General features: G+C 37.6%; 1 protein-coding gene across 1 annotated transcript in view; it reads right to left on the bottom strand.

Annotated features, from left to right (window-relative positions):
- SLIT3 (slit guidance ligand 3) overlaps nucleotides 1-19,961 on the bottom strand; it is a 612,784-nt gene that overhangs the window by 304,195 nt on the left and 288,628 nt on the right. The window contains 1 exon segment of the mRNA XM_042452193.1: nucleotides 11,112-11,183. Coding sequence (XP_042308127.1) covers nucleotides 11,112-11,183 — 72 coding nt within the window.

Here is a 19,961-nt window from a genome sequence, read left to right as displayed (position 1 = left end):
TGTTCAGATATACATGTTCAAACCTTTTGACATGTGTTTGATACGTATTTGGTAAATGTTTCTTTGATATGCGGAAGCATTTTAAGGAACATTATGCAGGTGTTGGATACACTGTGTCCACTTTGAGTGAAGGATCTGTCTGTGTCGTGCAGGGGATTGTGGTGTGCAGGATGGAGAAGACAGACTTCTAATTCTGCCCCTTGAATTACTGTACTTTGAATTCAAACAGTATTGACTGCAAAGCTATTATTCATAACTGAGGGACAGAAGATGGTTACAGGAGGATTCAAACACATGAACAAAGGTAGTTTAATTAATGTATTTAAAGAAACCTAAATAACTTGAAGGTGCACAGCCTCAGGTCATTCAAACTAAGTTCACTGATCTTTCTGATAAGTCCAGTATGCATATCAATAAGCTATAGTTATCTGATCCTTCAGTTCAATTAAAGAGTGACATCAAATAATAGCCTGTGATGTTGACATTTAAGAAATTAGATTTTCACTTAGAAATGGTCACTAACATTTACCTGGTATGTTTATCTTCATTGAAAAAAGCACTGATAATCTACCCTATTAAATAGCTGGACATAATCATTTTATTTTAATGAATTCTGAGTTCACTCTTTATTTAATACTGCCAAATAAAGAAAAAAAATGATGTTTTCTCCATGAAAAAGGAAGCAGTTGTTATTATTCTTAAATAAAACACTGGGAAATATCCATTCATTGCATTTCTAACTAACATACGTGGAGTGAAATGGAAGCATATTGCAGTATGTTATTGAGAATACTGCCTCTGGCTAGAAAAGGAATGATATAATGTTTTGTTTCAGCAATTATATTCCAATAGTACATTGTCTGACTGCAGCATAGTTTGTGATAAGAGGCTAAAGGGAGAAATTTGGTTGTATACTAGGCAGTTGAAAGACTAGAGTTGTGGAAGTATTTCTGCAATCTGAAACATCTGATTCCATATTTGTTATACATTATTTACAGTATGCATTCTACTATTTTTCTGTATGCTTGTAGTTTGGGCTCTGGTCCAAAAGTGTGAAAATTATAACCCCAAAACGGTACATCAGTGGGACACATCATTTTACTTTAGGGCGATTTCTTCAAATGTTTGGATTCTACATAAAGAATGTACAATAATTTCTGTGGTAGGATTATTGTCTACCCCACCCCAAAATGAATCATAGGCCGGTTACAAACCGGCATTTGGGACGTCCGGAGGACGTCCCATTTTAAAAAAGGGGTGTCTCTTCTAGACGCCCCTGGGCCCAATACGGACTCCATCCGTACAAGATGGCGCTGGCCCTTCCACATGGCCGGTGCCATCTTTGCGTATTGGATGCTGAGCGTCCGTACGCGTCGCGGCCTTTGTGACATAGCGAGTGCACCCCTGGCGCCTCGCTACATCGCAAACGCGACTCTAAAAGAAGCTCCATTTTGGAGCTTCTTTTTCGGTCCGCAGGGGAGCCGTGCCGTGTGGAGGCTCCGGCTCCTCCGCGGACTAACCGGTGGCGGCAGACCGCCGCAAAGCGGCGGTTTGTATCCCGCCATAGAATCATACAAGTTAGAAGAAACTACAAGGGCCATCCAGCCCAACCCCCTGCCATGAAACAATATACAATCAAAACACTCCCGAAAAATGGCCATCCATCTCCAAAAGAGACTCCACCACACTCCACAGCAGTGTGTTCCACTGTCAAACAGCTCTTACCATCAGGACATTCTTCATCATGTTTAGGTTGAATCACTTTTCCTGTAGCCTGAAACTATTGCTCCATGTCCTACTCTCTGTAGCAGCAGAAAGCAAACTTGCTCCATTCTCAATATGGCATCCCTTCAAATATTTAAACATGGCTATCATGTCACCTCTTAACTTTTTCTTCCCCAGATTAAACATACCCAGCTCCCTAATGGCTTCTATACCATTCACCATTTTAGTCACCATTCTGAACACACTCCAGCTTGTCAATACTTCTTTTGAATTGTGATGCCCAGAACTAGACACAACATTCTAGGTGATGACTGACCAAAATAGGAACAGAGTGGTACTATTAGTTCCCTCACTGTACACACTATACTCCTATTGATGCAGCCTTTAGTCTGCCCAAAACCAAGGCAGACAGATGGAGCGGCAAGGCAGGTTTTTGACAATGGACAGCGGGTGGTGGACCATCTTCGTTATAATGTTTACCCCAAATGCCCCTCCTATGCCTGCCTATTTTAAATTCTAAATATTATAATGTTAATCTTGCTTATTTTAATTTTATCTATTTTAAACATTTAATTAATTTAAATTGTAATTTGATTATTGTTTTCAGTTATGGGATAAGGGACGGAATTTTAATTTGTACATGTTAGGTATTTGTTCATGTATTTCATGTTTTTGCTTATGTAAATTGTTTATTTTATGTATTTGTTTATCTAATTTGTAAACCACCTTGATCTTTTGGAAAGGTGGTATATAAATAAATTTTATTATTATGTAATGGGCTGGATGAGGGAAAACAAACTCAGGCTGAATCCAGAGAAAATGGAGGTACTAGCGATAGGAGGCCCTTCTCCTGGATAGAGCCACACTTCCCTTAAAAGACAAAGTTTGCAGCTTGGCAGTACTCCTGGACTCGTCCTTACAGTTATCATCTCAAGTTGATGTGACAGCCAGCAGTGCTTGCTATCAACTTCTGTTGATATGCCAGCTGCGACCTTACCTGGACCAAAGGAACCTTGAAACAGTGGTACATGCACTGGTAAGCTCTTGTCTTGATTTCTGTAATGTGCTCTACATGGGGCTACCCTTGTGCCAAATTCGGAAGCTTCAACTGGTTCAAAATATGGCATGCATATTGGTCATCACCACAAGTGTGTACTTACAAAGCACTACAATTGCGCAATTGTGCATTTCTGAAATTGCGGTTTCATTCCCAGCTTGCTATTCAAAATAACAGCACTGATGGTTGGGGGGGGGAGAGGGGAGAACTGCCAAGAAAGCTCTTCTGCACCTGTGCAGAGACTACAAAAATGGAACCATAACATTTTAGGTATGTACACTAAAAGCGCTGTTCTTCTGTAATTAAAGTGGAACTGCATCGGTTTTGGTTTAGGTGTGATCATCTCCCATTACTGTTTTGTTGCTATTGTGTGATTGTGAAATGTCGCAATGGTAACAGGAAAAAAAAGGGAGCATGACACTTTCTCCCCCATGTGATAAACTCCAATATAATTGCTTAAATATACAGTGGAACTTTCCTATCCATGTAAGATGTGTTCCAGGGCCTCCCACAGATGGGAAAAGTACAGATGGGCACCCCATATTAATAAATGGGCGGTGACATGGACATGTCCACATCAGTGTGTCCACTTGCACTCACCACCATTGATTAATACAGGGTGTGGTGAGCCATGGATACACCGATCCATGGATCACTAATGCCAATGTGTTAGGCCCACTGTATATGCAGTGTAAAATGATTCTTTGGAAGGTCTGAAAAAATAAAGCAATTCTATCCTTACCTTTTCCAGGACAATTATTGTATATACCCATGTATAAGTCTAGAAATTTTAGTCAAAAAATTGACTCCCAAAACCCCAGTCAACTTATCCACAGTACTGTACTTTAATTCTTGTTTAAAAAGGAACCATGCCCTGGTGAAAAGCAAGAGCATAATCTGTCTAGGAAGCATCGACCCCTCTCTGTTCTCTCATTCAACCTTTAGGATGAGCACAAGCAGTTGTGTCTGCTGGAATTTTGTAAGCTGTTTAGCATCATTTCCCTTTGCTTCATCCTTTAATATAATAATAATATAATAAAGCTTTTATTTATATGGCACTTTTTCTTTCAGATCAAAGCGGTGCAAATACAGTAAAATTCTATGACACATGTCAAATACAATATTAAAACCAATTATAAAACAGTTCTCAGCAATTCAGTTTTTAAAAACAGTGTAACTAGGATGGTAGGGATAACAATTATGGGTCGTCGTCTAATCTGGTTGGGGAATATTTTAGATCCTTTGTCCCATGCCCTTAGATTTAACCCTTGACATATCCAGAAGTCATATCAAAATCTGTAATTTTGGTCCCAAAATCTACCGTTGATTTATACATGAGATCGTCTTATAGTCGAGTATATACGCTATATTTTTCTTAACTAAAGTAAAATGAATTTCCAGGCTAAATCAGTACATAAGTATGAGTGCTATTCTAGATTTGTGAACAAATTATTTTGAAATTTGTAGTGTTCAAATTAGATTATTGTAAAGAAAAAAAAACCTAGACTCAGTATTTATGTATAAACCAAACAATCTTTAAAAACCCCTGTAACCTATACTTGCATATTGATTTTAATAAAGTTTTGTAAAGTTTATTTTTAATGAAGGTAAAGTTTATTATAAGTTAGCTGAAGTCAATTTAAACTTTCTAATTACCTAATATTATGCTGGGGCAGAGGTGGCAGGGGAAAGGGGTAGTGCCAAAGTGGCATTGAGACAGTGAAGGAAATTCATTTTTCATAGGTGACAAGTATGGCTTTTAAGTGATTTGATGCTGAAACATCCCGCCTTGGCAGCGAAGCCCAGTGTCAGAGGCTGAAAAGAAATGGAAATACTCCTATGCTCAAGATGTCAATCCTTTTCTGCATACTACTTTAATTTCCACTGACTTGCTTTCAGTTGCCTAACTTGCACCATTTGCAGAGGCAAGAATTTTAGCCAATGTTTGTAAAGTTCAGGTATTAAGATTTAAAATGCAGGTAAAAAGCCGCCCTGATCTTGGGAAGGGCGGGATATAAATAAATTTTTTTTATTATTTATTAGGTAGAAGACACATTACATTCTCGAGGCTCATTAATGAAACCCTATGATCCTCCTCAAGTATAATTTAAACCTGTTGTGTATCCAAAGGGATCTTGCAGCACCTCTGACTGTGTGAAAGAAATTGTAGCATGAGCTTTTGTAGAATCAAAACTACATAGTCTCTGAAAGCTCATGCTATAACTTCTTTCACACAGTTTGTCCCAAAGGTGCTGCAAGCTCCCTTTGCAAACTGATATTCCAGACTAACACACTTATGCCTCTGAATTGAACCTGTTGTGTGAACCTTCCCTGTGAATGCCACATCATCTCCCTGTTTCCCCAGGTTGGTTCTGGTACTACATGGAGGGGGAGGGGAATCATAGGAATACTGGAGACAAATTCATCATGTGGCATCCATCCGTGTCTCTGTGATACATTATTTCTAAACCATGGGACATATGTTACCAGGGTAATGGTGGTTTAGAAATTGCCCATATTTCATATTGTCCACTATACAGTTGGCCCATCCCTTATGTGGCCTTGCCTTTCGCGGATGTGAACTCACATGGAAGATTTCTGGAGTAATAACAGAAAGAGAGGAGTTCTCACATGCTCGGAGCTTCTAAAAACCTTGGCTTCAAAGAAATAGCTTTTGCACTTTCCACCAGAAGTGGCCATTCTAGATGGCAGCTGCCATTCTCAGTGTGGAGAGTCCCCCCCCCCCCCCAAAGACATTTGCTGTGTTCTGCCAATTCTCATTTACTTCTTTCCAGTTAGAAAAAAGAGGTGCTGTGTGGTGCCAATGAGACGATTGGTTATGGGAGAGGAACTTTTAATGTCACAGCAGCAATATTAAGCAGTGTTAAGCAAGTTGAAGGTCTGTTTCAGCAGCCTTCTACTGGTAGGCATGATTCTCCACTCAGGCTGATTCTACTTGTCTCTTTGGAGACACAGAAATTAGGATTGTCACAGACTGTAGAAAGCATTGAAGAAACAGGAAGGCCAATCCAGCGGACCTGACTCAACATTGATCTCTCTGTGTTTTCAGATGTTCCAAGGGTACAACTGCATGAGATTTTTCCTGGCCTCCCAGGACTTTGCAATACAGATACAGTATGATTAACAAGACCTCATTTTGTATACTTCTGCTTTCTCACCAATAACCACAACAATGCTGAAGTATCCTAATTAGCACTGACAAAGTCAGCTACATTCTTATGTAGGAAAATCAAACTTGACCCAGGTTATTCATTTCCGATTATCATACTACTATAAAGTAATCTTTGTGGTTTGTCCATGAAGACAATTTTGAAACGTCAACTAGTCCTGAAGGCACCTTCCCAGGTTTTCACTCAGTACAAGATGCAAATTCTTTAACAATTTCTCAAGTTAACATCTTGCTTCCAGGATTAATTCAGGGTATAACTCTTGACTTTTGAAGGTATTAACAGTCTGACACTAGAGTATTTCTATAACGATACCCTCCTGCTTCCACTCCAGAGACACTCCACCATGACCTCTTGCCATCTGAGGTGTACAACTGTTGTATACATTGTGGAACAGCCTTCCTAGAGTGATAAACCTTGTCCAATCTTGGTAAATCTCTCAACAGTCCACAAAGACTATGTTACTTAAATACTGGCATGCTTACAATGATTTTTTTTTTTTGTTACTTGCTTTGTTGTATATGCATATGTATGCTGTAAACCGCTTTGATAATAGGAAAAGCGGTATACAAATAAAACATATTATTATTATTATTATTATTATTATTAATTGCTGCTGCTGCAGTAATTTACAATTAGTTTTATCTGTAGTTGTCTATGTTTTCTTTTTAAATTGTGAAATATATTGAGGACCATGGCTGTATATTGATGTATATTAATAATATATATATTATTGATGTATACACATCAATAATATATAATATGTATATTAATAGTATATTAATAATGATCATCAAGATAATGAGAATTAAACCAATATAATGTCAAGAAACAGCATGATCAGCATATGTCTGGGTTGTAGAGAAACAAAAAATGTAACCAAGAAGTCATGAAATTGACTGATTAATTTGAGGAGTGATGGTTTTATGAAACTGACCACCATGTTGTTTTACTGACTCATCAGCATGTTTAATTGAGGGTATGTCCCACTGAAATCATTGGTCCTTGCATAGGCAAGCACAGAAAAGCACTGATAATATTGGTTGTTCCCTGTCCTGATCTGGGATAATTTTTCTGATTTATTTTCAAATAAAGGGTCTACTCAGATTTTTGCAAGGTATGCTTATTTTTTTAAATCCATATTAAAATAATATTTTAGAGATTTTACAATAAAGATGCATGGTGGAACATAGTGACTATCAGTTTTTAATAAATTGCTTTAATTCCTGCCATTTCTTTAGGGTGTTGTTTCATCCTGTATCTCTCAGATGCAATACATTGCTGGAGAAACAATCTTCCCACCCCACTGAGGTGTTCATTTTTCAATTACTGTCCTCTGAAGAGAAAACCAATTTTTATGGTCATGGAGATTTTAATTTTTTCTAAATGAGAAAAATAAAATGACAAACACTTTATCTTCTTCTCAAAGAGTTTTGCCTCACCCCTGTAGTGTAACTGAAGGTAAATAGCTGATTTCAAGGTGGCTGAAATGACTAAGAAGTATATAATGACAATTTGGTAGCTTAGGTTAATTCATTCACAGAATCACAGAATCATAGAGTTGGAAGAGACCGCAAGGGCCATCCAGTCCAACCCCCTGTATTTTGCTGAATATCAGAAATTGATCTCTAACACTAGCTTATATGATAGCCTTTTGGCTGAAGAGTGGGGTATAAAATTATTATTATTATTATTATTATTATTATTATTATTATTATTATTAAATACAAATAAATAAGCCATCAGAAGTGCAGGTTGTAAGATTTAGTTTAAATCTGTGAATATACTAAAACCAAAATAGCATAAAGAAAACATAAAAAGCAGAATACCAACAAATTTAAAGGAGATGAGAATAACTTGCTCTTATTGAAGCATCCTTCTTCTAAAAGTCATATACAAAAATTACTTTGAAGATAACATTTAAAAATGTAAAAACTAATTTAAATATATTCTTACATATTTTAAAACTTTAGTTTCAAAATAATTTTTATGTATCATTTTTCAATATGGAGTTTTCATTGTAAAATACCCTTTTTTCACATTTCTGTTATCTGAAAACTCTGTACATATGTATGAGCAACAGTGTTACATAGAAGCTTGACATCTCATGAAAGAAAATTAACAAATCCGAATAATTTGAAATTAAGATTGTATTTGTATGCTCAACTGTCTTTAATGATTCTTTAATAATAATTAATGACAAAGACTCCTTTTGCAAGGAGAGAAAAAATAATAAATTGCATAGTTATCTTTAGCTGTAATAGCAATTAGGAATGTGAACTGTAATTCCTCTTTTCAATTTTCACCTCATCCATTAACTCACCGAATGGTATTGCGGAATTTCTATAGCTAAGCCTTCCATTTTGAAGCATGGGACAGTAATATTCATGTATTTTACTGCACTTTTATACTAATTACTGCAATAATGTATCCGAATTAATTTGCAAATTTAGGATGGTAAATACTAACAACTGCTTCACCACCCTCATTATTTTTTATAACTAGAGCAGAGAAATGCAAAGTATGATTCCTTGGATTTAATTTGCATCCCACAAGTTTTTTTTTTTTGTATACATTACAAAAACACATGTGTATACATTAGACACATCCAGACTGATTAAAATTATCAGAAAGTCCCATATTCTGTTACCACTCTTTCTGATTTTATTTTGGTGAGCCATACATGTTTTGTTTATCCCAGGATATTTTCTGTCAGCTCCTAGTATGTTGAGAGACTTTTTATACCAACTCCTCATGCTGGTTTATTTTAAAAATATATAAAATAGGAAAGAATAGGAACAACATCTAGGACTTTTCATATATACACACATTTCTTATATTTACATTCTTGTTCATGAATGCACTTGCTCTCTTTTGCAGCCCATCTATAATTATTATTACTATTATTATTATTATTATTATTATTATTATTATTATTATTATTATTCCTCTCCTTAATGAATTATTATTATTATTATTAGCCCACCTCTCCCTACAGATCAAGGTGGGTTACAATAAAAGAAATAAAAATACATAGCACAATATAGTAATCAATATATAACCCAACAGAATAAACAATTAAACAATACCCACTCTTCCACCAACAACAAAATAATAACAATCAAATACAAATTACATACTTAAAATAATTAAATAATTATAAAACAGTTTAAAACAGGCAAATGGAGTAGGACAGCCAGGGGCAGACAGGCTGTCATTGTGATGGGAGGTCAGTCTGGGAAGCCCTGCCGGAAGAAATCCATCTTGACTGCCGTTTTAAAGGTGTCCAAGGTGGTAATATGACAGATCTTGTCTAGCAGGTCATTCCACACTTTCAGAGCAGCCAATGAGAAGGTCCTCTGGGAAACTGCAGCCAACCTGACCTTCTTAGGCTGCAGTAAACTCTTCCCAGAGGACATGAGTGTGTGGGGTGGATTATAGGGGAGGAGGCACTCCTTCAAGTAAGCTGGGCCCAAGCCATGTAGGTCTTTAGGTCCATCTTTGTAGGGTCCATCTTTGTAGTTGGGTCCATCTTTGTAGTTATTGTTGTGCATCTTCAAGTTGTTTCTGATAGGCAAACCTATCATGGGCTTTTCTGGGACTGAGAGTGTGTGACTCACCCAAGGTCACAGAGTCGGTTTTCATGAGCAAGCAGGGAATCAGATCCTGATTGACAGAGTCATAATCCAATGCCACTATACAATACCATATTACTCTGGCTCTATATGTGATAGGCTCCCCCGGTCCCGGGAAGGAAATTTGTCCATCCATCCTGAACGGGGTCACGCTCCCCGTGAAGGACACAGTTCGCAGTCTGGGGGTGCTTCTGAACTCGTCGCTTCACCTGACTCCTCAGGTGGATGCGACAGTTAGAAGTGCCTGTTATCAGCTTCGGCTGATACGCCAGTTGCGACCCTACCTGGGTCGGGGGGACCTTGAAACAGTGGTACATGCACTGGTAACCTCTCGACTTGATTTCTGTAATGCGCTCTACATGGGGCAACCCTTGTACCAAACTCGGAAGCTACAGTTGGTTCAGAATATGGCAGCAAGGCTGGTCACTGGTAGCTCCAGGGCCAGCCACATAACACCTATATTGAAAGATCTGCATTGGCTGCCAATTCGCTTCCGGGCGCAATACAAGGTGTTGGTTGTTACCTATAAAGCCCTAAATGGCTTGGGCCCAGAGTACTTGGAGGACTGCCTCTCCCCATATAATCCACCCCGCACTCTCAGGTCAGGTGGGAGACAACTTTTGAGAGTTCCTAAGGTGAGATATACAGCGTCTGTGCATAGGGCTTTTTCTGCTTCAGCCCCGCGGACTTGGAACTCTCTCCCTGACGAGCTCCGCTTGGCCCCCTCCCTCGAGTCTTTTAAGAAAAATCTCAAGACTTACCTCTTCCGCCAAGCTTTCCCCCACATGTCCTAATTGCTATTCTTCTCCTGTGTATTGTGAGCATTGTATTGATTGGAATTGTTTTATTGTTTTTTAACTGGTTTTAATTATTATGATTGAATGATGGATTTTATCGATGTATTGTACTGTTTTAATATGGGGGACTTTTGCTGATGTAACTTGTATTTTTATTATTCTGTAAACCGCCGTGATCGAAGGAACGGCGGTATATAAATAAAGACTCATTCATTCATTCATTCACTCATATATAGTTGACCTTACCCCTTTAAACAGACTCCTCGGTTCTTTCCATACTACCCAGTTATATTACTATGGTGTTTATCATACTATACTCTTATAGTGCTACTATTTCATTTTAACTGCTCTAGCTGCCTCCTGTTGCATTCTGGGATTTGCAGTTTTAAGGAGGGGTATTTAGAATTCTCAGGCAACCTCCCCAAACCACAAACCTCAGGTTTCTCTAAGATGTTCCCATAATAGTTAAAATAGAATATAAAATGGCCCCATAGATGATGGAATCTTGGAGGCGTGCTCATATATTCAGCAATAATGTAAAGGTGTAACTCAAAAGTGACCAGCTATTTAAAGGCGTGGAAAACGCTTCATGTTGTACAGGATGTGGTGTATATACACTCCTTAAATGAACAAGAATGTAAATATAAGAAATGTGTGTATATATGAAATTTAGTTTCAGACCAAGCTGTATTACAGATATTCTACTTACAAATTCTTCACATCTGTAATTCCTCGGAAAGCCTTCCTTGGGATGCCTTGGATCTGATTTTCACTTAAGTCCCTAAATAAAAGAAAATATGCACTTGTTAAGAAAAAAAAGAGGTTTTGAAAACACATACTGGCCTGCAGAAATGCTCATTCAGACATGAACTGAAAAATATTTATACATTTACTATTTTTTACAAAAATCTTTGCTGTAGAGATTTTCACATTTGCAAAGAACTGCCAAAAACTAATAAAACCCACATACATACAGATGTAAAGAGCAGCTATTCCTAAGGGATCTATGGATTCCCATTACTGTGTGTTTGGATTAAATAGTGTCCTCAATTTACTTTGGTAGGTTATAAATGTAGTTTTTAAATTAATTTAAAATATGCTCTTGAATTGTCATAGTAAACTTAAGAAATGAAACAAAGAAAGTGAACTGCATGTGGGAGGAAAGGATGATTGATACAGCACAGAAGGCAAAATATGCAACATTTCATATGTGTCTACTCAAAAGGACGACCCAGTGAGTTCAGTAAGACTTTTTATATGTGTATAGTGCAGCCTTGTTTAATGATGAAATCTCTCAGTAGCCCCAACTCCTTTGGAAGTAAAATCATAAACAGCATATAAATGTTGCACTGAATACTGAAAAAGCAGGATCAAACTGATTGAACTATATCTTCAATTATGGATTGAAGAAACTTCAGTATATTCCAAGGAAGGTGAGCCAAGAAGATCGATCACAGTTTTTCAAAATGGTAACCAACTTTATACTGACAGAATATATTTTTTAATGTTTTAGGCCATTCTATTCCAAAACAGCAGATTATAAAATAAAATCAATATAACTGAAATATGTACTGTATTCAAATGTATCATAAAGTTAGTCAAATAACTATGTAACATCTTTTATTAGCAAGCACAGGAAGCTGCCTTTCCAATAGAACTCTTAGACATTGAAATGATTTTTAAGGACAAAGGACAGTTCCCCAAATTTTGATACCTTTATCTTTCTGAGGGATGTTTTAAGTTGTTCATCTTAAAGCCAGATTTTCAACTAAGTCACATCCATTAGAAAGCACTCTGTAGAATTTTTCTCCTTTAAAGTGAATTTTGTATTATACTGTGAGCCTCGATCAAATTGATTTTATTGAATAACAAGCCTTGTGGTTTTGAATGAGAGCACTACACAGAAAACCTGCACTGACATCCCAGGTCAAGCTGTGTCACCAAGGGCTTTATTCTGTTTTCCATCAGGCTGATGGTCCATTCAACCCCCACCCCAAATGTCCTTGTCAGACTAATTCAATTTCTACTAGTCATCTAGTCTACACCAATTCCTCTTAGTAGCTGTAATTATTCTCTCAGACAGACACACACATAAAGGGGCACACATAATACTGTTTTGACAAAGACGGCTTTCCAAACACATCCAAATTCTATCACACTCCCAAATTAGGAAGAATTGACTTGAGAGATACCCCATCTTTCCCAACCTGTTCCCAGCTATTTGATACTGAGATATTAAATGCTTCACAACAGGCCTTTGTTCTCTCTGTGTGATTAACTGTCGAGACACACCCATGCAACACTAGAGTACTATACTGCTGAAAGCACTGCAGGACAGCAACAACAATTGCTCTGTGAAATAAGTATGTATTTGGAAAATTGAGGATTAACATAACAAACAATGACAGAGAGAAAACTTGATGTGCTTTCAATTCAAGAGAATCAAAATGTTGTCTTTGCAATACATTTTTGTGACTTTTTAAATACAATTCGTTTATGTGACTTCAGTCAGAGAGGTTACAAGCTCATAATTTTAAATTATGTTCCTCGTATTCTAGTGTATGAAGAGAATTTATACTATTGCTGCCACTTTTATTTTTGTACTTTGTCTTTTCTCCAGTTATTCAACAAAGGAGAGGGTTGAAGGATAGTCATCCTTTTCGATGGATAGATAGATCAGATAGATAGATAGATAGATAGATAGATAACTCTACTTGGAACTTGTGAATATTTTCTCTTCTGTGAGGATTCACTCCCCTTTCTAAGAATGCATTCCCTATAAAACTCCAGGATTATGCACTGATTTCATAAATTCACAAATATTTCTTTTATACTGACAACCTGACAGCTTTAAAGTTGCTGCTGAGGCAGTGCAAAAGTTCCACCTGTAAGTTGCCTTTATGAGGCCACCCATTCACTACTAGTATGCCCTGCTAAATAGGTTTTGAAGTTTTCAAGTGTGTTGATCTCTGCTTGACAGCCATATTGCAAAACATTCTTAAAAGATTCATTTTCAAGGATGATAACGGCTGCAATCAGAGTGTCCTAATGCAGACAAGTTCTATAACGTAAAAGTATGTAATTTTTCCATATTTATGTTTTCCCATTTTCTGAAACAGTGCAGTCAGTTTCTCAAAGGTATCTTACTTGAACCTCACAGTCATTAGAAAATAGCATCTGGCCGTGCCATACAGGTTGAGCACACCTTATCCAAAATTGCTTGGTACCAGAAGTGTTTTCAACATCAGATGTGTTTGAATTTTGCAATATGTACACAATGAAATATCTTGGAGATGGGGCCCAAGCCTAAACACAAAATTCATTTATGTTACATATTCAGCTTAAACACGTAGCATGAAGGTAATTTTATACCACATTTTAAATCATTTTGTGACTGAAACAAAGTTAGTGTACACTGAATCAACAGAAAGCAAAGGTGTCACTATCTTGAGGGACTTGTGAAAAACGTTTTGGTTTTTGGAGTATTTCAGATTTTGGAATTCAGGATAAGGGAGACTCAACTTGCATGTTGTTCAAAAAACAGAATTTGAAAAGTTGCCAAATACATATGGCAAATGTCACTTCACTGGTCTTCAAAAAACAGAAGAATTTCATGGGGAAATTTAAAGTCTTTGGGTCCCCCCCCCCCCCAGGTGAATTGATATGGGGAAGTATAAAGACTGAAATAAAGATACAACCTATATTAGTACAGAGATGAGGCTTAGGCACTCCTTATGTCTATTTCGACTGCTCTGACATTTTATAAAACTGTCTTCCTGCTCATCAGATGTTAAAGCAGTGCTACAAAACAGCCATAAATAACTGTGGACTTTTCTAGACTGAAAAGGGAGAATGGCCATCACTGCTTTGTCCCCAATATAGCTTGGACACAAGTGTTCTCTAAAACACTCTTTCTTGTTCTATGTCTCTCTGGAAATAAATTCTTGAGATCCAATTTAATGAGACTGTGACTAGGATTAGCCCAACATATTTTATGTCCTGAAATCAGCAGCAAATTATACTCCTCTCTATGTAAATCAAGTTGTACAACATGTAGTCAGGTTATTTTGGCATTTTAAATAGAATATGCCACAAGCATCACTAGCCCTATCTGGTAGTAAAAATATAATACTAATTACCAATTTTCTGTCCTTTCCAATACATCCAAAACTGGCTGCCTGGGGCCTCACTTCGCCTGATAACAGGCCTGGTCTGGACTGTAACAGCAGACCATATTCAACCAACTTCTTCTCCTATTCCCTCCCCCACCTCATTTTCCTCTTCAATGTTGAACTGGAAACTTTTGCACTCTGAGTTGAATTTTTATTATCTTCTACAGAAATACTGGTTGAGGTATGTAAATGGTGAATGGTCTGGAAAACATGCCTCATGAGGAAAGACTGAGAGAGCTGGGTATGTTTAGCCTGGAGCTGGTTAAGGGGTGATATGATAGCCCTCTTTACGTATTTGAAGGGTGTCACATTGAGGATGGAGCAAGCTTTTCTGCTACTCCAAAGACTAGAACATGGAGCAATGGATGCAAGCTCCAAGAACAGAGATTCCACCTCAACATTAGGAGGAATGTTCTGTCAGTAAGAGCTGTTCAACAGTGGAACATACTCCCTCAGAGGATGGTGGGGTCTCCTACCTTGGAAGTCTTTATACAGAGGCTGGATGGCCATCTGTCGGGGATGCTTTGATTGTGAATTCCTGCATGGCAGGGAATTGGACTGGATAGCCCTTGGGGTCTCTTCCAACTCTACAATTCTATGATTCTTTTATTCTAAATGACAAAATACAGTTTTAGTATATAAAACCCAGAGATGATGGTATCCATCAGCATCCTTCTATTCCCAGAAGGCATTTTGAGCCGCTGCAGACTCCAGTGGGAAGGGAGGTATTATTTTTGCTGATTCTCCTTTCTCCTGCAGTCCTCTGCACTGCCCATAAATCTGTTCCATAGAGCTGGGACACCCTCCAGAATAGCGCAGCGGGGGGGGGGGGGGCTAAACAAGAGAAAGAGGAAATTATCCGAAAATAATTACTCTTTCCTCTTCCATTCACAAAAGCCTCTGATGTGTCAAAAAACCTTCTCTGAACTGGAAGTACAACAGCAGATACAAAGCAGTATCACTAATATTTCCTTTAGGCACACATTGAAGCCACATGCAACTGTGAAACAGCTTTCAGCTATAGATCAATGTAAAACATGATTACAATTTGGCATTTGTGACTTGCAGACAGTAATGTCCACATCTTGTCGCATTCATGTGTGTATCTGATATAGTCCTTTATTGTTTATTTTGTGGTTTCCCTTGTTGCCTCGTTTCAAAAGCAAAATAACCAATCTTTTTAGATGTCACTATTCCCTTTTCAGCATAAAAATCTTTAGTCTAATGAAGATCAAGTGAGACATTGCCATACAGTTAGCAATGCTATATGAGAATGAGGACTTTTTCTCCCCAGGAAACTCACTGAATTGGTTGAAAGTAGAAAATGATATTTTTACTACGCTACTTTGAATTCTACATTTTAAAAAGAAATTACTGGCACTAGTCATTGACACTAAGACCGGTCCCCCCCCCCCCCCCCCACTCCCCATAATCCATTCCAAACCTGACCTGATAGTTACTTTGCTCCAACTAATTTTAAATAATTAAAATTGTGTTGTTGTTGTTTAAAAAAACATTGTAGAAGGAACCCATCCAGTAGCCTGTTGATGCTGCAAAGTTATTTTGGCTCATCTGTAAAATTTATTTGCTAGTCCACTTTCTTACTGAGCTCACAGGCCAAATAACCAGCACTCTACCCAAGTGTTCACTTTCTCTCTTCAGTATAATGTAAACGGTTAAAACAGTTCTATTCTCTAGGTTAGACCCTGTCAGAGTCCATTCTAGATATTGCTCCTGGATGAAGGGGGAAAATGACTTGACTTTTTCATCAGAAATATTTCCAACCTCTTAGAAGCACACAAGGATGATCAAACCATGGAACAGACCTTACCAAAAGAAAAAATTTCAACCATCTACACAACACAGGTTTAAAATATACTAACAGCAAGACAATATTAATTTTTCCCTCTGTCACCATGGGTTTTTTTGTCCACTGACTTGATCCCTATGACTCATAGTGACACGTGTATTACTAACACTACACTTTTAATGAAAGTGACCCAAAAAAGCAACAGCTAGGACACGAACATTTTACAGTTGATGATGTCACAATGCCCTTCTTTACTCTAAAGAAAACTGAATAAAATGTAAGCCAATGTCTCACAGTTAGGATACTGACATCATCTACACATGAACCAATCATCATCATCATCATCATAAAATAAAATTACCTCTGTTCTTTCCTGAAACATAACTTTTGGGGTTCTGGGGTGGGGAAAGGAAGAACTAGAAACACATAGTCTATTATAGTCTATTCAATAGTGGTGAAGAAATAATCATACACTAAAGAAAAAAAAAGTTGAAATACCTTACTGGATATGTGAAAGCAAGCCTTGATGGACATTTGGCCCTACTGCATAGCACAAAGATTGTATAGTGTGATAACTATCAGACTTCTGACTTAATGGAGCACAACTAAGCAAAAAAAAGAAAAGAAAAGTGGGTGTGTTCTTACTATTTAAAAGCATTAAAGTATCTTCTGACATTTCAAGGTTTATTCCTGGAGAAGACAAGGGCAGAACTCCGATTAATCAGCAAATGTCTTGGCTCAGCACTCTGCAAGAATATTTATTTACATAATAGCACTTCCAAAAATTAACTAGACTCTCTTCTGAGTTCCCATCAAACATGTTATTGGATTGCAGATTGACAATGTCAGCTCATACAATTAAATTAAGTATAAAAGAGAAGCTGATGGTTGGGGGAAGGGAGAGAAGAAATGCTTTGTAGCTTCATGTAAGAGATCACATGCTTGTTTTGGATTACTTACTACAAGGGACCACATAAGTAAAAAAGCGATCCCAAGACAATGAAGCATTAGCACTCCTTGAAGAGATTAAATTCTAGCTCCAGTATTTATCCATCTAAGGTCTCTGTCCTATATAAAACCAGGAAAATATCCATTCCACTAATGTGTATGGTTTAATGACAGTACATACAAGAAATCCTTGATATAATGGAGGGGAAAGTGGTCTACTGCTAACCCCAGAAGGCCTTGAACAGCTAATCATAAAAAGAATCTGGGTTTTGTTTTGTTTTTTGCTATTCCAGCAATAGTTTAACCTGCCTGGCTCACCTCAGTAAACCTTTCTAAGAGAGCTTTACTCTAATTATAGCTCTGAGCATATTCAATGGCACTTCACTGTGGGAGAACGCAAAACACAAACCAAAACAATTTCACTAAAGGTAAATCTCACATCTCCTGCAGTAGAAGCTAAGTAACCCTCCCCCCCTTTCCCCAGACTACAAATTTCAGTTTGTGTGCTTATTTGGAACATGAGGGAATATATTATTCCAGAGCATTCATCCTATAACATTTATTGATTTATTTATTTTTAAAAAAAGGACAGCATTTTTTCTGGCGTTAACTAAAGAACCAGGCTCCTAGGATAGAAGTGTTGGAAAACTGGAAAATGATAAGACAAGCAAGCAGTAAAATAGTGTAGGCAACATGGTGCCTACTCCATTTTATAACATCAACAGCAATTCCCATAAGTACAAGAAATGGAAAAAAGGGATTTGGAGTGCAAAACATCTACCTGTCCCACCTCTAAACTCTGGTTTGCCTTTATGGTTAAGAATTCAAATCATGACTTGGATCTATATTTTGGTGGGCACACATCATAGTTTAAAATAATGCTACTCAAGTTTGGTGCCATAGACATTTTGGACTTCAGTTCCAAGGTTTTCTGGAAGTTTGGGAATAGGTGTCATCAATGTGCTGATGGACCCAACTCTATTTCTCCTTTCCACCTAACTCCAGGAAAGCTGTTTCCATGCTAAACCAGTGTCTGGCATCAGTAACAGACTGGATGAGGGCAAACAAATTGAAGTTTAATCCAGACAAAACTGTGGATTTGAGGGATTCAGTCTGAGCAGGATAGAATTACACACTCTAACAGCCCCCCCCCCCCCCATTCAGCACTGAGTCCATAGACCCAGGTTTCTGCAGTGACCAGGAACACACTGCCACAAATAAACATAGTGGGCCAGCCACATTCATTCCTGTACAGTCTCATCTAGCCACAGTAGTGCATAACTTGGTTATATCCTGGTTGGAATATAATAACTTACTATACATGTGGCTGCATTTAAAAAGTACTGAGAGAGAGCTGCAGTCAGATTAAGTCCAGCAAGCTACAGTGATCACACAACTCCCTTGTAACAGCTGCACTGGCTATCAGTCCATTTCCGGACATGATGCAAAGTGGTATTTATGATATTTGCAGCCATATATGGCTTGGGTCCCAGCCATTTGAAGAACCCTATATGAGATTGCTCAGAGTCTGAGGTCTACGGGGAAGACCCTTTTCTCAGTCCCACCACTGTCACTGACATATTTGCTGAGCATTTGCCATAGCTGCTGGCTTTGGAACTTCCTTTCAAGGGAGGTTAGGATGGCTCCCTTCTTGTCATTAACAAGCGATAACTTTCCTGACAGCCTTTTAGAAAAGGATTACAAGGGTTTTTAATGGTGTGCTGTTGGTTTTTATCTTGTTTTTCAAGGCATTTGTTTCTGATGGTTTTAATTCTGTAGACTGTTAAATTGTATTTTACAATAACCATCTGTATGTTTTACATCTGTTTTTGTATATATTTCTAAGCCTAATTTTTGTAAGCCACACTGTACGCTAGAAAAAAGGTTGGACAGAAATAAATTAAAGCAACAATACCAGAAACAACAACATGCCTAAACTATGCATAATGAAAATTAATCAAATATTAATGTACACAGAAGGGATTCTGAGTTTCAAACTAAAACAAGAAATTTGGTAAGACATCAGTGTTGACCTGCTGCTTGAAGCCAGAGTTATATGGCTAATGGCAATGTACAGCTTGAACAGTTCTAGGAAAATATGATCAAATATTCTTCAGCTGGTATATCTGACACACAGTTTATTCAAGTACCGTAGTTCCAGTGCACCAAAAATACTAGCCTACTATATTCAGACCTCTTTAACACATATGCAGAAGGACCAACGGCAAAGAACAGAAATGGGCTTTTTTGAGAGGGGAAGAATATAAAAAAGTTGATGGTACACTGTACTATTGAAAATTAATTTGTATGCATAAGGTAGAGCTTTCATTTTATGAAATGTTCACATTTGTGAACAAAAATAACTATGTGTCAGCAACTTTGAAATCCCTATAAAGAACATGTGCCAGATTTTAGAGTTAACCACACAGTAACTTTTCAACAACCTTGACACCCTGGATAGGAACAACAAATTCACACAAGTCTCAGGTAAATGTGTGTTAAGGTTCTTACAGAGCTTATGACTGGAGCTGAAGGAAGACCACCATCACACTGTTTTCCCTAGTGAAACATTTATTTTAAACCTTTTGGATACCAGGCATCTATGCTAAAAGTGTTAGAATAAATAGTT

Source organism: Sceloporus undulatus, chromosome 2 (assembly GCF_019175285.1).
Source record: "Sceloporus undulatus isolate JIND9_A2432 ecotype Alabama chromosome 2, SceUnd_v1.1, whole genome shotgun sequence".
Classification (NCBI taxonomy): domain Eukaryota; kingdom Metazoa; phylum Chordata; class Lepidosauria; order Squamata; family Phrynosomatidae; genus Sceloporus; species Sceloporus undulatus.
This window is presented reverse-complemented; position numbering and strand designations above follow the sequence as displayed.